This window comes from Mya arenaria, chromosome 5 (assembly GCF_026914265.1).
Source record: "Mya arenaria isolate MELC-2E11 chromosome 5, ASM2691426v1".
Classification (NCBI taxonomy): Eukaryota; Metazoa; Mollusca; class Bivalvia; order Myida; family Myidae; genus Mya; species Mya arenaria.
The window spans coordinates 66,825,657-66,846,971 of NC_069126.1; the positions used below are offsets into that span (position 1 = coordinate 66,825,657).

A 21,315-nucleotide genomic window follows, 5' to 3' on the forward strand; every position below is an offset into this window, starting at 1 on the left:
GAAGGTGGGTTGTCTGTTTTATGTGGAAGTAACGTATTTGTCTGGCGTGGTAATCACTAATCAACCTCTGTCACATCAATCACATGTATCAAGGTCAGGAACCAAACCACGGTACGTCGGCCAGATGCTCGTATTGGCACCGTTTTGGAGATGACATTTCATTTCCGATATTTTTTGTTTTTATTCAACTACCTTGAATCAAAAATATTTTTTACCGTTGCCAATGTACGTGTGCTCCGCCATTTTCACTGATCTCAATGGCTTTATTTACTCACAAGGTTAATGGCAATAATTCTACGGAGAGAAATCAGATATAGGACATATTTACTTCATGGTCTTTCTAGCAGTTAAAACTCGGAAATGTAGAAGGCGTTTGGACCACGGAAATACTTCGAGATAATGAACATTCGGTATAGCCGAAATACGAAACATATTTAACTAAAAACCCTCTCGAACCCCCCCCCCCCCCCGATATAATCAGAACTTTGAGATATCAGAGTTCGACATAACGAGTTTTGTCTGTCATCATTGTACTTGCTTAAACGTGTCAGTGTGTGGCGTCTTCTCCACGTACAAGCGCCATGTTGCTTGGTGACAAGGAGACCGAGAGTTAAGGAATAGGAAAAATAAAACACTACGTCCACCTTGATAACATTCTTCATTTCGCACAAGCTCAAAAGAAATTTGACACATACATGTATGATTTTTTTTAAATTGAAGTCTTTTCTTTTGCAACCATAATATCTAAGCGAAAGGAAGCACTTCATTGAAAGAAGTTCGCAGCCAACAACAGAAGATGTGCATTTATAACATTCAATTATTTTGTTTGTACTTTTAACACATCACTATGGTTAAGCAAGAAAAAACATAAGGAGCTTACTGAAACAGCTTCTGAACAACGGAAGTAAAGAGTACCATTTTCGCAAAGAGAACACTTAACTGGAGGTCATCTTATAATTTATTCAAAACATAAAATTGTTCATACAAAATATCATCAATAAAAACAACATTGTAACATCTTGTAATGGAATTTAAATGCAAGATTTTAACGATCTTTAAGTAAAGCATATAGAATACTTTCAAACAAACTGGTGGTCAAAAACACGTATAATGTTCCTTAAAACAGGACTTGTACTTACATTTATGAATAGTTATAGAAAGACTAGGTGATTTGGTGAACTTGTCTGGTGTACCTAACTAAACACAAAAGCAGTTTGAGTGTAAAAGAAGCAAAACTGTCGACATATTTAGAACATAATCTGATGGACATACCCAAACAATGAATTAGCCAACTGTATTTCGTTGTAGAAGGGGCATAACTCTGGTGTTACTGATGCAATTTATGACAATCAAGTCTGGACTGTGTAAAAATGTCACTTTTAAGCGATGAGGCTCTATTTTGATCGGATGATGACTACCTAAGTCATTGTCTTCATAGTAAGTAGAAGCACCTCAATGCGACGAACCAGGTTTTTCACATGGGAAATTAAAAATTATAGCCAATTTATTTCTTGTATGTGTCAGAAAAAGCAGCAGCCTTTCCATTTTAACTTTTATTTCAAGTTGGGGTATCTTGTATGCTTAGTTTCACTGCAACATTCATACTAAGTTTCAAGACCTTGACCCAACCCCACTCAAAAGCAATCCAAACCTAGATCCTATTACAAGCTACCTTCACACCAAGTTGCATCACTATCCATCAATTCTTACTCAAGTTACTGGGTGGAAACCAATGTTTGATGCCCGCCTACTCATCTGACCAACGGCATCCATATTCGTTGAAAACCTGGTTAATAAACCAATGATATTGTTCATGTAAAAGGAGCATATCATTTGACTGAGACATTTAGTATAATGCCAAAAGTAATATCAATCATATAGGCCACACAAAAAATACAATTGATAAACATAGGTAAATGGTTAATTTTATAGTTTGACAGGGACAAAAGAACACATGTATAAAATTTGACGTACTAGTATTAAGATACTTGTAAACAAAATGTGGCAGTTTCAGCTTTATAGACTTTCAACATATTGTACATTTCAGTTGTACAAAACATCAACCTTTCCTAAACTGTTACTTGTACTGTAAAGCAGCAATGACTAGAACATTATCATATCAAACTCCATCATTGCGTGCCCTAACAGTTCATTTTCCTGGGAACAGAGCCCATGATATACCATTACAGAGGTAGTTCATTAATGCTGATGAGGAGGACAAAATGGAGACCTGTTTGAAAGCCTTCCAAGTAAATCAGGCTTGTACACTGGCAATAGCAGTAACATGAACACAGCAAGATAATGCAGTGCTCTTCTGGGGTTTTCTATTAGATCACCCCACAATCACTTTTACCAAGGTTAAGCGACTTGCTACACATGTGCATATTGCCATATTGAAGTTAAGATACAAGTCAATGAATACATAAATTGTACAAAATAATGTATAGCTTGATGGTTGTTTGCTGCATGTGGTTGTAAAGTTATAAGACAAATACCGGTACTTAATAATTTTAAAATTTCAAACATTAACCAGACTTTTCTTTTTTACTTTTGTATATCCTGAAGAAAAACAACTTGATACAAGTGTTCTATGACGTATTGCAATTATTCATATAGATTAAGTGATGTAAAAAATAAACCTTTTCATTTCTCCAACAGACATGACATGACAAGTAGTAAAGCAAAGTAGTATGACTGTGGTATATATATTTACTAAATAAAATCAATTTGTTAAAGTCTCTAAGAGGCACACGTGTTATTTTTTCCGTGAAAGGACAATATTGGCAAGCATTTCAAGGCCAGTGACGTATCGTGACTCTGTCAGTGTCCGTATCTGCCTTACAGCCTCTGCACTGTGCTCATGAGCCAATTGGCGTGTCTGTTCTATACCGTCACTCTGCAAAATAAATATACCAATAAAGAAAACATATATGAAGATAAGGAAATTTAATCAATCCCAAAATTAAATTATGAATATGTTTTAAGTGTTGTTAATGGTCTACGCATTGATTATATGGGACATTATATCACTGCAATAAAAAGAATATCATTTCAGTTTTGAAAATTTATTTACTATTATTTCAAACAGTGATTTTTTTGTCAGAATGTTAGAGTGCAGTCAGGGAAATCAGACTTTTGGATGAACAAGTCTAAATTCATATATATTACTTGGCATCAACATTTTCAACAATGGCTTCTATATAATATTCAGAATTTGAGCAAGCCCAGAAAGCATTTTACTAGTGCAGGGCTTGCTTGCTTTTTACCACTGACAGTGTATTGTTTGTATTTGTTTGGTTTACCTGAGCAACCAGTTCCCTGGCTGTTTCCACATCCCCTTTCTCAGAGAATCTCCGCATGATCATAGCGTTGAGTTCGGGGAACTTTTTGGCGGCAAACAGGACTGGTGCAGTGGCCAAGCCCAACCGGAGGTCTGCCGCTGTGGGCTTACCCATGACAAGATCGCAGGAGGTAAAATCTAGGAGATCGTCAATTAACTGAAGACGTAAAATAACCTGATTAAAGTAAGATCATGAGTAATTTTCTTGAAGCAAAGAGGACAGAGGCATTGGTCCAAACCAGCCTGAAAGTAAAGACTATAAGATATCGATTGAAAATTGATCTCAATACAATAAGATAATAATAAGCTAATTTTCTGGCAGCAAACAGGGCAGGTGCAGTGGCAAAGCTGCAACATGTGTACAAAGTTTCACGTTTATATCTTGAAAGTTTTTTAAGTGGCCAAATTAATGTTTTTTTGCAAGCCAGCAAGTCAAGGGTACGAAAATTACTAAAAAAAACTTTCGAAAAACAAGACCTACTTAGTAATTATTTTCAGCTTTAATAATAACAAAAAAGTTTCATCTGTGTCAAACTGTTTCACATAAATCATTCTCTCTAAAATATCATGATTTGCATTTATATAAATGAGGTTAATCAACATTTCAAGCATTTTAACAGTGTACACAAACTTTCCTTACAGTTCAATTAGTTAGTAGCCCTCAGCTCTCATAATCAATGGTCATGGACCGCGCTGTAGCCATAGTTTAGTGCCAAGTAAAGACAGAAATCTAGAAGGGTGGGGTGTGACACAAGAGGGTTGTAGGAAAGGCAGAAACAAGTGGGGAAGTGGAAAAAGAATACAAGAATTAACAGCTTTAAAGTAAAGACTTGGCACCTCACCTGGCTACCCCAATCTCATATTTTGGTTTACATCATAGGGCTTTCACAACTGAAAAGTTTATAAGTATGCTGCAAGCTAATTTTATTTTTAGGTAAAGAATCACAGTTACTACTCATATCATAAATCACAACAAAGGGTACAGTTCTGTTTGGCAGCATTCTAAACTAATAAAAATATAAATATTGTTTAAAACCTGATTTTATTTTCCAAGTGGGGTAAATGACTCAAATTTGATTCCTTTTTCACCTCTGGAAATGGGCTTCATAACTTGTTAAACTTGAAACTTTAAAGCTGCTGTGTTAATTTTGATGCCCAAGCAACATAATGAGCTTGCATCAGGATGTTTGATGATACTTATTTATCTACGCTGGACTATGAAGACAGCTATATGCTGATGAGCCTCACTTCTGTGTCAGTTTCATGGGTGGAAACCTGGCCACATTTTCTCGTTAAGGTTAAGCTTATGTACCTTATTTTATTAAGCCAAATTATTTGCTCAAACTTGATTTTATATGATAATAAATAGTTCATCTTGATTATTATGAATGTTAGTTTCTTTATAAGAGTCAGAATGTAATGTGTCAGAATGTTTCAAAATGAGAATATAACAGAAATTATACTCAGCCAAATATAGTGTGTGTAGCTTGATCATAATTTAAGGGACTTAACCCTTTGCATGCTGGGTAAATTGTCGTCTGCTCAAAAATGTTGTCTGGTTTATTCTAAATTTCTTTCAATTTACTTAAAACTTTGGGGATATATTGACTGAGTGGAAAACAGCTTGGAACCTGACCAGGCGCCGAGTTACTCGGCGTCTGGTCTGGTTCCAAGCTGTTTGCAAAGCCTTTAAAATCGCCATCAGCAGCTTATGGGTTAATTAAGAAATTGGGGTCAGTACTAGCTACTTTAGTGAAAGGCTGAGACAATTAGTTGTGATTAATGATACGAGTTGTAGTTACTGGTAATTCTTGAGCTAAAAATGTACCCCTGGTAGGGTAGTTTTCTGGCCAACAAGATAAGGCACTTACTTGAAAACTAATGCCCACATTTTTGCCATAGTCGTATGCAATCTCTTCAATGCCCTCGTCACAATGACTGAGAATGGCCACCTGCGAAAAAAGTAGAAGAAATATTTTATTTGAATTTCAAATACAATTCCTTTCTTAAACATTATACATACAATTCTTAGCAATCAACTATGAAAGGCTTTATTTTTGTGGATATGGGACACAGTTGCTTTCTTGGAAAACAGAAGTATAACCACTTGATACTCTCAGTCTGAATCTTAATCTTGTTTCAATCCGCATACGACACAGTCTAGATGCATGATTTAAAGAAAGGATTTTATAGGTATGATATCATGCTTAATTCTTCAAACCATTTTGGAATTATTATAGCCTTATTGGGATAATACACCTCTCTCGGGCGTGACCATCTGTGAATGCCAGAGAAAAGGAGTATTTTCAATTTTATGTAATAAAATGAAGACTGAAACATATTTTTGTGACACCATCAACTCAAAAGGGTTCAATATCAGCAACATGTAATTTTTCGAATTACGCTTTAATAAGATGCGAGTTCAATCGCATCGTATGTTATTAAATGTTATTTTACATCAAGACGTGTATAGTAATTACTAAAGTTACTTTGCAAATTACTTTTATAAACACTAAAATAAATGTATCTTGCAACTTCATACACAGTCGGATTCACGCTTTCATTTACATATGAAAATGCCGACACAATCTTAGCCAAAATAACGGAATGTTTTTCTTACAAGATTTTTATACGCAAACGGATGGATTAAAAATAAAGCCATGAGAATTGCCTTGTTATACAAATTTCTCACTGCTTCAAACAGTTTGGAAAAAATATTTTAATACCTTCAATGAGCCTAAACCAGACTCTATGCAATAAACAGTTTTTGATCATTTCTGTTTTTATCAATTAAAGGTTGATGTGTAGACGAGTTTCAAAATGTATGTCCCATATCATACTACCTGCTTTACAGCTTTTAGCCGGTAGACTCACAGTTTTCTTTAGTAAGTGCCATATCAGACTTAACTGCTTTACAGGCCTTATTACAGCTGTTAGTCAGTAGACACAGAGAGTTTTCTTTATGTATGTCCTACATCAGACTTACTGCTTTACAGGCCTTTTTACAGCTGTTAGTCAGTAGACACAGAGAGTTTTCTTTATGTATGTCCCATATATCAGACTTACTGCTTTACAGGCCTTATTACAGCTGTTAGTCAGTAGACACAGAGAGTTTTCTTTATGTATTTCCTACATCAGACTTACTGCTTTACAGGCCTTTTTACAGCTGTTAGTCAGTAGACACAGAGAGTTTTCTTTATGTATGTCCCATATCAGACTTACTGCTTTACAGGCCTTTTTACAGCTGTTAGTCAGTAGACACAGAGAGTTTTCTTTATGTATGTCCCATATCAGACTTAACTGCTTTACAGGCCTTTTTACAGCTGTTAGTCAGTAGACACAGAGAGTTTTCTTTATGTATGTCCCATATATCAGACTTACTGCTTTACAGGCCTTATTACAGCTGTTAGTCAGTAGACACAGAGAGTTTTCTTTATGTATGTCCCATATCAGACTTACTGCTTTACAGGCCTTATTACAGCTGTTAGTCAGTAGACACAGAGAGTTTTCTTTATGTATGTCCCATATCAGACTTACTGCTTTACAGGCCTTATTACAGCTGTTAGTCAGTAGACACACAGAGTTTTCTTTATGTATGTCCCATATATCAGACTTACTGCTTTACAGGCCTTATTACAGCTGTTAGTCAGTAGACACACAGAGTTTTCTTTATGTATTTCCTACATCAGACTTACTGCTTTACAGGCCTTATTACAGCTGTTAGTCAGTAGACACAGAGAGTTTTCTTTATGTATGTCCCATATCAGACTTACTGCTTTACAGGCCTTATTACAGCTGTTAGTCAGTAGACACACAGAGTTTTCTTTATGTATGTCCCATATCAGACTTACTGCTTTACAGGCCTTATTACAGCTGTTAGTCAGTAGACACAGAGAGTTTTCTTTATGTATTTCCTACATCAGACTTACTGCTTTACAGGCCTTATTACAGCTGTTAGTCAGTAGACACACAGAGTTTTCTTTATGTATGTCCCATATCAGACTTACTGCTTTACAGGCCTTATTACAGCTGTTAGTCAGTAGACACAGAGAGTTTTCTTTATGTATGTCCCATATCAGACTTACTGCTTTACAGGCCTTATTACAGCTGTTAGTCAGTAGACACAGAGAGTTTTCTTTATGTATGTCCCATATATCGGACTTACTGCTTTACAGGCCTTTTTACAGCTGTTAGTCAGTAGACACAGAGAGTTTTCTTTATGTATGTCCCATATCAGACTTACTGCTTTACAGGCCTTTTTACAGCTGTTAGTCAGTAGACACAGAGAGTTTTCTTTATGTATGTCCCATATCAGACTTACTGCTTTACAGGCCTTTTTACAGCTGTTAGTCAGTAGACACAGAGAGTTTTCTTTATGTATGTCCTACATCAGACTTACTGCTTTACAGGCCTTATTACAGCTGTTAGTCAGTAGACACAGAGAGTTTTCTTTATGTATGTCCCATATATCAGACTTACTGCTTTACAGGCCTTTTTACAGCTGTTAGTCAGTAGACACAGAGAGTTTTCTTTATGTATGTCCCATATCAGACTTACTGCTTTACAGGCCTTATTACAGCTGTTAGTCAATAGACACAGAGAGTTTTCTTTATGTATGTCCCATATCAGACTTACTGCTTTACAGGCCTTATTACAGCTGTTAGTCAGTAGACACAGAGAGTTTTCTTTATGTATGTCCCATATCAGACTTACTGCTTTACAGGCCTTATTACAGCTGTTAGTCAGTAGACACAGAGAGTTTTCTTTATGTATGTCCCATATATCGGACTTACTGCTTTACAGGCCTTTTTACAGCTGTTAGTCAGTAGACACAGAGAGTTTTCTTTATGTATGTCCCATATATCAGACTTACTGCTTTACAGGCCTTATTACAGCTGTTAGTCAGTAGACACAGAGAGTTTTCTTTATGTATGTCCCATATCGGACTTACTGCTTTACAGGCCTTTTTACAGCTGTTAGTCAGTAGACACAGAGAGTTTTCTTTATGTATGTCCTACATCAGACTTACTGCTTTACAGGCCTTATTACAGCTGTTAGTCAATAGACACAGAGAGTTTTCTTTATGTATGTCCTACATCAGACTTACTGCTTTACAGGCCTTTTTACAGCTGTTAGTCAATAGACACAGAGAGTTTTCTTTATGTATGTCCCATATATCAGACTTACTGCTTTACAGGCCTTATTACAGCTGTTAGTCAATAGACACAGAGAGTTTTCTTTATGTATGTCCCATATCAGACTTACTGCTTTACAGGCCTTATTACAGCTGTTAGTCAATAGACACAGAGAGTTTTCTTTATGTATGTCCTACATCAGACTTACTGCTTTACAGGCCTTTTTACAGCTGTTAGTCAATAGACACAGAGAGTTTTCTTTATGTATGTCCCATATATCAGACTTACTGCTTTACAGGCCTTATTACAGCTGTTAGTCAGTAGACACAGAGAGTTTTCTTTAAGTATGTGCCATATCGGACTTACTGCTTTACAGCTGTTAGCCAGTAGACTTGCAGTTTTCTTAAAGGACTTGTTGAGGTAGTGAGTAAACCTCTCATCTTCTTTCTCCTTAGAACCAAGCTGCATAAACTCTCCTGTAAACATAGTTTTAATATTTAAGTAGGTTATTCAGGTGTTTCTGCATTAATCCTTAAATTTTTCCAATTTTATCACTTCAAATATGATAATGTGTTTCAATGTCTACAATTCAATGAAATTCTTTCAGTCAAAATAAGAGCAAGAGGATCCAATGCTCATCAGTAATACTAAGTAGGGCAAGGGGCCACTTCAACTCTACAAGTACATGCATGTCTGCCTAAGTGACAGGTCTTGCTATGCACGGCTCTGTCATTGATAAGACATATGCAAATTTTCAAGTGAATATCTTGCCCCTCTTGTTGACTTTCTGAGTTATTTGAGTTTTAAAGCCAATGGTACACATTATTCATGTTCATATTAAAAAACAAGAGCTGTCACAGTATGTGACGAATGCCCCCGAATGTGACACTGACCTATGAACAAGGTCAGTACATGAAAAGTTAAAGACCAAACAACTACATATGGCAAGTTATTTCAAATTGCCTCTGAACATAAAAAAATACCACCCATACTTGACAACCTACATTCTTATGTCCTTATATTCAGCATTCCATTGTGAATAAACACCTAAGTGTATCTTTCACCTTAGAGATAGGGACATGGGTGTTGCACGCGACACATCGTCTTGGTATGTTGAACACATGTGGCAAGTGATTTTAAAATCTGTCCATACAAGAAAAAGTTACAGCCCAGACATAACAACCAATACTCTGTATCCTTATATGCAGCACTCCATTGTGAATAAACACCTTAGTGTGACCTTGACCTTAGAGGTAGGGACACGGTTCTTGCACGCGACACATTGTCTTGGTATATCGAACACATGTGGCAAGTTATTTTAAATTCTGTCCATACAAGGGAAAGTTACAGTCCGGACACGACAACCTATACTCTATGTCCTTATATGCAGCATTCTATTGTGAATAAACACTAAGTGTGACCTTGACCTAAGAGGTATGGACACGGGTCTTGCACCTGACACATCGTCTTGGTAATTCAAACACATGTGCCATGTAATTTTATAATCTGTCCATACAAGGGAAAGTTACAGCCCGGACACAACAACCTATACTTTATGTCCTTATATGCAGCATTCCATTGTGAATAAACACTAAGTGTGACCTTGACCTAAGAGGTAGGGACACGGGTCTTGCACCCGACACATCGTCTTGGTAATTCAAACACATGTGCCATGTAATTTTATAATCTGTCCATACAAGGGAAAGTTACAGCCCGGACACGACAACCTATACTCTATGTCCTTATATGCAGCATTCTATTGTGAATAAACACTAAGTGTGACCTTGACCTAAGAGGTATGGACACGGGTCTTGCACCTGACACATCGTCTTGGTAATTCAAACACATGTGCCATGTAATTTTATAATCTGTCCATACAAGGGAAAGTTACAGTCCGGACACAACAACCTATACTCTATGTCGTTATATGCAGCATTCCATTGTGAATAAACACTAAGTGTGACCTTGACCTAAGAAATAAGGACACAGATCTTGCACGCGACACGTCGTCTTGGTATGCCGAACACATGTGGCAAGTTATTTTAAAATCTGTCCATACAAGGAAAAGTTACAGCCCGGACACCACAATCTATACTCTATGTCATTATATGCAGCATTCCATTGTGAATAAACACCTAAGTGTGACCTTGACCTTAGAGGTAGAGACACGGTTCTTGCACGCGACACGTTGTCTTGTTATGTCGAACACATGTGGCAAGTGATTTTAAAATCTGTCCATACAAGGGACACAACAACCTATACTCTATGTCCTTATATGCAGCATTCCATTGTGAATAAACACCCAAGTGTGAGCTTGACCTTAGAGGTAGGGACACAGTTCTTGCACGTGACACGTCGTCTTGGTATGCCGAACACATGTGGCAAGTTATTTTAAAATCTGTCCATAATATTCTAAGTTATTGAGTCGGACGGACGGACGGACGGACGGACGGTGCGATTTTGATATGCCCACCTTTGGGGGCATAAAAAAGCTAATGATGTTCAATAAACATCTTCACATGAAATTACAACCCTCTTATAAACATTGAATGGTCAATAGGGTTTCATAGTGAGTGGGAAAGGGGATCAATAAAACTGCACTGGAATGTTCCTTCTACACTCATCTGTTATTTTATATTCACATTTAGTTTTAAAGCCAAGTTTGAAGACAAGGACACCAAGGCTATGACTTTCCTCTACTTTTAGACAGACTAATGACTAATTATTTAGTCAGCCTTGCCTACCTCTGACTAAGTCTTCTGTGATCTGAGCAACTACGGACACGACTTCTTCGTCTCGTATACGTGCCAGGGCGATCGACGCCATTGCCATTACAAAATCACCACCTAGGATTGACTGAAATAAAATTAAGGTTGTGCATGGAAATATATATGTAAAACAAGAGCTGTCACAGTATGTGACGAATGCCCCCGAATGTGACATTGACCTACGAACAAGGTCAGTACATGAAAAGTTGATCTTGCCTTTACGTGTCAAATACATATGGCAAGTTATTTTAAATTGCCTCTGAACATAAAAAAATACCACCCATACTGGACAACCTACACTGTTATGTCCTTATATTCAGAATTCCCTTGTGAATAAACACTTAGTGTATCTTTCACCTAAGAGGTAGGGACATGGGTCTTGCACATGACACGTTGTCTTCGTATGTGGAACACATGTAGCAAGTGATTTTAAAATCTGTCCATACAAGAGAAAGTTACAGCCCGGACACGACAACCTATACTCTATGTCCTTATATGCAGCACTCCATTGTGAATAAACACTATGTGTGACCTTGACCTTTGAGGCAGGGACACGGGTCTTGCACACGACACGTCGTCTTGGTATGTGGAACACATGTGGCAAGTTATTTTAAAATCTGTCCATACAAGAGAAAGTTACAGCCCGGACACAACAACCTATACTCTATGTCCTTATATGCAGCACTCCATTGTTAATAAACACTAAGTGTGACCTTGACCTTTGAGGTAGGGACACGGGTCTTGCAAGCGACATGTCGTCTTGGTATGTGGAACACATGTGGCAAGTTATTTTAAAATCTGTCCATACAAGGGAAAGTTACAGCCCAGACATGACAACCTATACTCTATGTCGTTATATGCAGCACTCCATTGTGAATAAACTCTAAGTGTGACCTTGACCTTTGAGGTAGGGACACGGGTTTTGCACGCGACACGTCGTCTTGGTATGTGGAACACATTTGGCAAGTTATTTTAAAATCTGTCCATACAAGGGAAAGTTACAGCCCGGACACAACAACCTATACTCTATGTCCTTATATGCAGCACTCCATTGTAAATAAACACTAAGTGTGACCTTGACCTTTGAGGTAGGGACACGGGTCTTGCACGCTACATGTCGTCTTGGTATGTGGAACACATGTGGCAAGTTATTTTGAAATCTGTCCATACAAGAGAAAGTTACAGCCCGGACACGACAACCTATACTCTATGTCCTTATATGCAGCACTCCATTGTGAATAAACACTAAGTGTGACCTTGACCTTTGAGGTAGGGACACGGGTCTTGCACGCGACATGTCGTCTTGGTATGTGGAACATATGTGGCAAGTTATTTTAAAATCTGTCCATACAAGGGAAAGTTACAGCCCGGACACGACAACCTATACTTTATGTCCTTATATGCAGCACTCCATTGTGAATAAACACTATGTGTGACCTTGACCTTTGAGGCAGGGACACGGGTCTTGCACACGACACGTCGTCTTGGTATGTGGAACACATGTGGCAAGTTATTTTAAAATCTGTCCATACAAGAGAAAGTTACAGCCCGGACACAACAACCTATACTCTATGTCCTTATATGCAGCACAGGACGGACGGACGGTGCGATTTTAATATGCCCACCTTCGGGGGCATAAAAAAAACAACTTTATGTAGACGTATATATTGATTAGTAATACTAAGGCGTAACAATTTTTTTGCTTATTTCAAGTTTTCTAACCGATCCTTATTCTTTCCAACCAGACTTGCAATTTGTTATTGCCATCTGACACATTTTTTTGGTGTGTTTTTACAGAGCGCTCTAGTTAGTGTAAATCTAAACCATGTGGCGAAGTGTAACAATGATATTCAACATAACTTGACCTTAAATTAAATATTCCGGATCTACCAGATGCATTGAAATAAAAAACAAATAAGTCAGTTTTGTTGGCCTTATTTTATTTGTGCTAAATTGTGCAGACAGCTGTAAGCAGTTATATATCACTATCAAGTCTCTTTCCTAGGTAGAAACCAACAGTGGCGACAATATTGAGAGGTTAAGAGATTGAAGTCCTGGTGGGACCCGAACAAACAACTTCTGTAAGAGGCCAACACATATACCACTCTCTCTTTTAAGCATATGGTAATAACAATGGTTGTTGTTTTTTACCCTTTATTCGCCTAATAAGAAAGCTCATACATATATTTTCTTGTAACCGGCAAACATTCACCTTTTGATATTTATATTTATATATAAATACATATATAGGATCAAACCAGGCAACGCAACAATAGAGAATAGCGGATAGACTTTCCTCAAGTCAATACAAGCAATCTGACACACACGACATCCATCGCTCACCTTCCTATGTCCAAAGACCTGGTTGATGGATGGTTTACCTCGCCGGGAGTCAGCAGCATCAATCACATCATCATGCATCAGACTGGCTGTGTGTATCATCTCAGCAATCACTGCAATCTTCTCCTGGCTGGACAGTAACCTGGAGTACATGGATACATACCTGAAAATTCTTCTGTAACAAGAGCTTTAACAGAGACAGCTCGCTCAACTATTTCACCGAATATAATCTGAATTTCTAAGCCGAATAATCAAGGCAAGATTTTGAGTTACATCAACATGCAAGATATTTATCTGACTTGATTATTAAAGGTTGGGTTTATTTGGGAGCATACATTAGTTGCTGATATATTAAACTTATGTATGCTAATATGCAACACCTTAACCAGAATTTCTTAGTCAAATAATTAAGAGCAATAATTTGCATGATATGCAAAATGGTATGATCAAACTTAATGAAGTAAGTACCGGTAGGTTGGATACTGTTAGTTTGAAACACATGTCTTAAGTTTCAATACAGTACAGAATGTTTTAAATGAGATACTGACTTAAATGTGCTAACATGCACAATGTTAACTATAACTTCTAAGTCACACAATGAAGGGCCATTATTTGCATCATATGCAAGATAGAGTTATGTCACTTGATTAATTAAGTATGTTGGATGGTTGGGAGCACATATCTTATTTTAAGTCTGTATGCAATACACATTTTTTTTGTTAAGATACTGACTTGATTATGCTCACATGCAAATCCTTAACCAAGGTGTGAAGCCGACATGGGTAGTAGAGCTCTCATTATTCTTAGAATAGCTGGGCTAAAAACACAAGATAGCACAATATAGTGTATCTTGTTTGCTGTGTGTATTATTTAATGGCTTGTCAGACGCCAGGGAGCTGATTGGATGGTTGCATCAAGGACCCATGTAACAATTTTGTACTTCACTGTTGAGGAAAATCTTTCTTTACTATAAAATTACTTCTAGGAAACTTGATGAAACTTTCACTGGAGTATTTCCAGAAATGCTATAAAAACAAATTTTTCTTTAAAACCAACAGGCATAACATTATCATTGAATGAAGTCTACTTTCATTAATACTATCAGGTGTTCTGCTTTTGTTAATGTCAACATGCCTCCTTAAACTTGGTTGGTTAACACTTATGAATGACATCCAGTGCCATGTTAATTCAAAACCAGACAAATGTAAAACAATTAACTGATCAACTTATTAAGCTAGATCATACCTATCCATCTGGTTGGTATGGAAGTTGACAGCCTTTGCCATGAGCATGACCAACATTGGTCGAAACAACTTCCCCTGCCCATCAAAGTAATACTCTGACACATCCAAGAGCTCAGAGTCCACTGCTCTCAAATCCTGCCAAAATCAAGTAGAAGAATTTATTTATATATAATGTCATAAGTGGAATATATGTATGTACAGGCCTTTTCAATGTATTTTAGGAATAAATAATTGCACCTGCATTAATTTTTGGAAATTTTATAATTGAACATCCTGAGACAAGAAATTTCTAGAAGTAACATGTCAAAATTGTAGACTTTGCACAACCAATGGTCAGGAGTTGCGGTCTTACAAAGGGACTTCTAATATTTCTCAGAGGCAATCAAGTGTGATTCAAACATGTATCAGTTAAAATAAATGAGAAAACCCCTTTGGATATTTATCTTTTAGCAGAATAAGTTTCATGGAAAGTCATTGAGATTCCATGCAAACAGCATCAGCTTTAAGTTTCTGAGATACATGTATAAACTAACTGTCAATTTTAAAAGAACTCCAATAGCTTGCATTTTTTTAAAAATACCTCTTTAATGGACTTGGTGACAGTTTGCAGATAGGACTCCACCAGGGTGAAGGGATGGACTGACTGGGCACCATGTTTGGCACCCACATTTGTACAATTGTGCCTAGATCCATGTCCTGTGCAAGCTAGGTTGGAGGACACTTTGTCCACACACAAACTTTCCTGAAATTAATGACCAAAAATTAAACAGTACACTTATACTGAAAACAAGGTTACATTTTTTTAAGCAATTATTATGAAACATGTTTAATTAGCTAACAGTACTCAGAAAGCACTAAATAATTGTCTAGAAATGGCTATAAATCAGTAAAATAAAAACCAGGTTAAACGTATCAGGTATTAGCATTCCTCAAAATCAGCCTATTCTAAATACCAAAAAAAGGGTTCTGTCAAAAAGGAGTTAAATGCTTTATGGATTAGTTTCAAGCTCAAAACCAGTCAATATACAAATTACATAGACAATTAGGACCTAAAGTCTGACATTGAAATAAAGGAAGGGCAAACACTGTGTTGCCCACATTGTATTTTTATTGGAAAGGGGCAATAGCCCTTTGACAGAGGATTACAATCATTCTCAACTTTAAACCTGCATAACCTTTCAACAAAACAGTGTCACATGTTTTTAACATTCACATATCTATTACCACCCAAAAAGATCCATTTTGATACAAGCTTATCAGAGATGTCATTCATACAAATAATTCAGAGTACAAAATTAACCTTTTTGACTTGGAAGCCAATGGGGCTACAGACTTAACATTTCTGTAACCCAAGGCAGATTTCCATAGCCTTTTTCATAGCCCAGCTCATTTTTTCATCGCCACAGGCGATAGGGCTACCGTTAATTTCGCACACTATTAAAAATAACCAGATCAAATTTTATGAAGATCAACAGAAACTATTCAATTTGTGCAAGGAGAAATGAACATTTTATAAATAACATTACATATACATTAATGTGACAAAGATACCATGCAGAAAAGAAAAAGTAAAAAAAAAAACAAAAAAACAACACGGGAAATATTCCTAAGATTTGACCTAGTGACCTAGTTTTTGACCTAAGGTGACCAATGTTCACAAATGTTCAAGACAACATGTACACAAGTATTCTGACAAAGTTTCATAACAATAATCAATTGGATAAAAAATGAAATTATGACATGGGGAAAATATTTCCTAAGATTTTACCTAGTGACCTAGTTTTTGACCTGAGGTGACCCATATTCAGACATGGTTGAAACAACATGAAGACAAGAATTCTGGAAACGTTTCATTACATTTGGATGAAAACATATGACATGGGGGGGGGGAATGTTTCCTAAGCTTTGACCTAGTGTTTGACCTGAGGTGACCCATATTCACAAAGTTTCAAAACAATTGGAATGTTTATCCAGAGGGTATTTTTTCACTGTTGTGGGATACACCTTTGTCTTGGCACCACATTGTAATTGCCCAACCAATGTTGCTTGATTGGGCAAAATTTAAAACAAAGAAGTTACCGTACATTTTATGCCTTATTTACCAAGTTAGCATTACACCATGATATTTTGGGCAACTGTGAAAGTAGTTGTTGCTTCAATGACTTGGTAATTACGCATTCATGATATGGATTGGAAAATGCAGTCATAGGTAACTGCACTTTAAGGGTGTTTGCCATTCCACATTACTAAATATGTCCATGACCGCAACAGATAACAGTATATGAAAATATGCTAGAATTTGATATGAAGTTGAAATTTTGAAACTTTGCTGTAAAGATTGCTTTTAGCAGTTGTTTTATAACAAAATATAAAGTATATCATAGGTCTCTAATAATGAAACATTAACCATTGCACAGAAAACATTTCAACTGTATTCACTCATACTATTATCTTTGATTCATTTTACCAAATACAATAAGAGATTGTAATTAAAGTAAAGTTGAAGGAAAAGTGCGCCTGGTCTGGGGCTCGAAACCCGTGACACCTGGAACACTTGCATGGCGGTCTAATCAACTGAGCTAACCGGGTGGCTGGTTCTGTCACCAATTAAAGTAAACCGGGTAGGAAAAGTGTGCTTGGTGTGGGGCTTGAACCCAAGTCTGCCGGAACACAAGCTGGGCTCTCTAACCAATTGAGCCAACCGGGCAGTTGGTAATAACCCACACACACTACATAATTCACTATAATACCCCGCAGCTTACAGGGTTTCCGCCAGGCCTTAATGGCTTGTCGGGCCCGACGTGCCTTCCGATGGCAAGGCTAATTAAACACGCGTTAATTATGCCGACATGCTTTAATCCGCGAAGCGCCAGTCCTTATCAAAACAATCATCAGTTTTGACAATACACAATTTTGCTGCGATTGCAACGGTTGACTGACCAGAAGGCGTGTCGGGACTATTACGGCATTTGTATCAGCCACTCAGGATCGACGACAGCATGAAGGCGTGTCGGTGAGGATGGACAGTGCAATTAACCAAACTCCTCCTATTCTTTATCAAAATGGGAATGTGTGAAAAACACCACTGTTGTAATTGCGACCTTCATCCCTATAATCACCTATGAATGCAAAGTAAACAATCAGTGTTAATTGATTTCAGTAACATAAATTATGTGTCGTTTTATTTTGTTTATTGATCCCGAGTCCGTTTGTTAATTGTCCTTTTGTTTACCAATTATTAAATTGTAATTGAGAACCGTGTTAAGATATCTGTGTTAACAAGGGTTATGCTATGTCGTCGTATGTAATTGAGTCGCGTTTCCGTCTTTAGTTTTGTGTAAAGTTATATTTTGTGTTGCTTATTATTAAACTTTGATTATTTTATCCTTCTTTTAATTTATTTAGAAAAAAGATAAATAAATTTTAAAGTACACAATACATTCCCTATTAGTTATTATTTAGCCGGCTTTAAAATTATTAGCTGTTGCAGCTTTAAATACACCCACGAGCAGTCGTTTTTCTCCGGGCTCTTTTGTATTCCAGCATGCAGACAGCGTTTTGCTGTGACGTCAATGGTGTCAATATAAATAATACCCGCACTAAACGAAACATGAGTCTATCAATATCGTCGATATTGTATTGTCGGAATACTTGAGTAATACCAATAATAAATGAAGAGAAACAATTAAACCTTTTCACAAATATTTTTAATGTAAATCGGACTTGAGTTGGTAGTTCTAAATCATAGGAACGTAACTGTAAACTTGTTTAAAATGCAGGAAATTGCACCATTTTGATTACGAAAATAAAAATAAATCGAGGTAGGGAGGGGACACCCCTCCCAAACCCTCCCCTCCCGACATGCTATATGAATTTTCTGCCGGAAACCCTGGCTTAATCCAGGCCTACTGTATCCCAAAGAAGGCAGTGCCCACATTCTTTACCCATATAAAGATATCAGATCAGATCTATTCTAGTAGAAAAAAAAAAATACTCCTGACTTGGCAGTTGCATAATGACACCCTAGCCACAATAATGAGCGTATAGGGACTTTTTTTAACATTTGGATATACATTACACTCAACAAGTTAGACCCACTTTCCGGTTCTCTCTGCGGATTATTGCTATCCCGGCCAACACAATGAATTTATCAACTGTCCGCGTTCCTCGGAGTTTGAATTTAAGGACCTCGGAGGGTCCGTGAAACTTCTGCGACACCCGATAAGAATCAACGCTAAACTTATTTTTTTCATTAAAATTTCAATCGATCATGATGGCTCCAGTAAATTGCTATTATTCTTTTTTCTCTGCCCGTTTTACATGAAGTTAGCTTACCACAAGAATGCAGTCGTATTTCTCTATTAGCACATGCATCTTATAAACATGATTTTAATTATGACTGAATTCATCCATCAACACATTTCCGAAACAGGCTAGGTTACTTTTTACACATTTCCCGAAAATCAGGAGGTCAAACACGCGTTCAAAGTTCAGAGCGCATGGTTGAAGGCCTTCTTATCTCGTTTTCTGTGAAAAATTCCCTATATAATCCTTATATTTCCTGTATATTCCTTATATTTTATTGATCACACGCTTGAGGTCAGAGGTCATGATTCAAAATCGTCTAAAATGTCGGCAGTTTTATGATGCAATACAATTAGTGGCAATACATCAATGATTCAATGTTTACTATTAACAAGTCAAGAAAATATTTAATTGGTGTTTATGGACACAAATACACATTAAACGCTGGTAAGAATCTTGTACGATTTACAATGAACATAACCATAAAAAAACTAACTTCTGAACAAGAATGATTTCTTGCTTATCTGATTAGACACGGAGTTCCGCCGCGGGGTCATAAAATCAGACGATTTTCAACGCTATCGTTCATATTAAACTTGGCAGTAAACTAGCCACTCGCAGGAACTCGGTGGGATTATAGCGAGGGCAACAGTTTTACCCTTGGAGGAATTCCGCGATCACCAACTTTATCCCTCTGAGTGAGCGAGGAAAGTGGGTCGAACTCGTTGAGTGTACTGTATATTCATTTTGTTCCCTAAATGCCACAAGTCGACTGATCCAATGTAAAATATATTCTTAAATTGTAACTCCACACTACTTAACAATTCACTGTTAAATAAAAACACAAAAGTTACACATTAATTATTTTAGCCAATACCTTTCTCTTATTTCACTTAAGTATTAAATGAAACACAAATAACCAGTCTAATTCAGATCGACTTCTGTCAATAACGCATCGCCATTTTGGAACCATCTAGCAGTTGCCCGTTATCTTTCCGCTCAATATACTTAGCACTTGGATCTGTCATTCTTGTCTAGGAAAACAACAAGTGAGATATGGACGCATAGAGTCGCCAAATAAAAATCGTCAAACACTCTGAAGCGGCTGTTTATATGGACTAAATGACACCCCACCCACCTCATAGCGATAAAACTTTAACTATTTTCTTCTTTAAGTGCTTCATGTTTTTTATCACTGTGTCAGATAATTCTATCAAATATTGTAGAAACGATGCGTTATTATAATATTGGTCAATGTCAAACGATTTCACACGTGTTATAATATCACAGTTATGCAATATTCGACGCCGGTTGCATCTTAAAATCACACTAACCTTCTTCTTTCTACACAAATCATTGCGCATGTGGGTTAGAAAACGATTTTTTGATTCAAACATTTGATTTGAGCTTAGAATGCGTGTCAAAAACTCGTTTTTACGTATAAAAGTTAGAAAATTTCGATGATTTCCTGAGAAACCATGTACCGCGGCAGCCATGTTGAGTTCATGTAAAGCTAGAAAAGGTCATTTTTCGAAGGTCAACATGTATAACGAGATAACCAATTTCATACATCTCGGCAAAAGATATGCCTGTGGATTAACCAATAAATTTCTTTGAAGGAATGTTTTTTTTTATTGTGTTTGTGAGTATGCTTAATAACAGCATAAGTAAATTATACGAAAATCTTGCTGTGTAGCTTTACAGTAAATGTTCTTCATGCATGAATGACACGCTGTCCTGAAATTTGCAAAACTTTTTTGATATGTCGACGGTCCCTTTAGCTTGTTCCCTATATAAATTTTGGCAATATATGCTTGAAATTTCTGTTCATTTTTAAAGAAAAATTAACCATCTGCCTCAAACCACAGGTGTAACTAAAATTTTGGAGCAATGCTTCGAAATAAAACATGTCTTCAGCATAATCCGGAATTCTATCTAGTATTACATTTAATAAAATCTCCCTTCAATTAATCTAGATCTGGGGGGTTCCGAGGGCATTATTGAATTAGTTTTAACACGTTCGTTACCATCCTCGTCACCCCAGCGTATCATTACCTATATCATATAGGTTATGATACGCTTTGGTGCCGAGGATATGGTACGTTTCGAGACCATGACCGATTTTCTGTAGATCGTTTAAATTGGACTCTAACTTCTTTGGTGTGTGTTGATGTATTCGTCAC

At 36.9% G+C, this 21,315-nt stretch overlaps 1 protein-coding gene across 1 annotated transcript; it reads right to left on the reverse strand.

Moving 5' to 3' along the window:
• Window positions 1-940: 940 nt before the first annotated feature.
• LOC128233691 (all trans-polyprenyl-diphosphate synthase PDSS1-like) lies at window positions 941-20,615 on the reverse strand. Its single transcript, XM_052947496.1, has 9 exons — window positions 20,467-20,615; window positions 15,408-15,569; window positions 14,829-14,962; window positions 13,587-13,725; window positions 11,220-11,331; window positions 8,842-8,951; window positions 5,212-5,292; window positions 3,303-3,497; window positions 941-2,896 (listed from the first exon to the last, which is right to left on the reverse strand). Exons 1-9 carry the CDS (start codon window positions 20,527-20,529, stop codon window positions 2,756-2,758), a joined length of 1,137 nt encoding a protein of 378 aa, XP_052803456.1. The 5' UTR covers window positions 20,530-20,615; the 3' UTR covers window positions 941-2,755.
• Window positions 20,616-21,315: the final 700 nt, after the last annotated feature.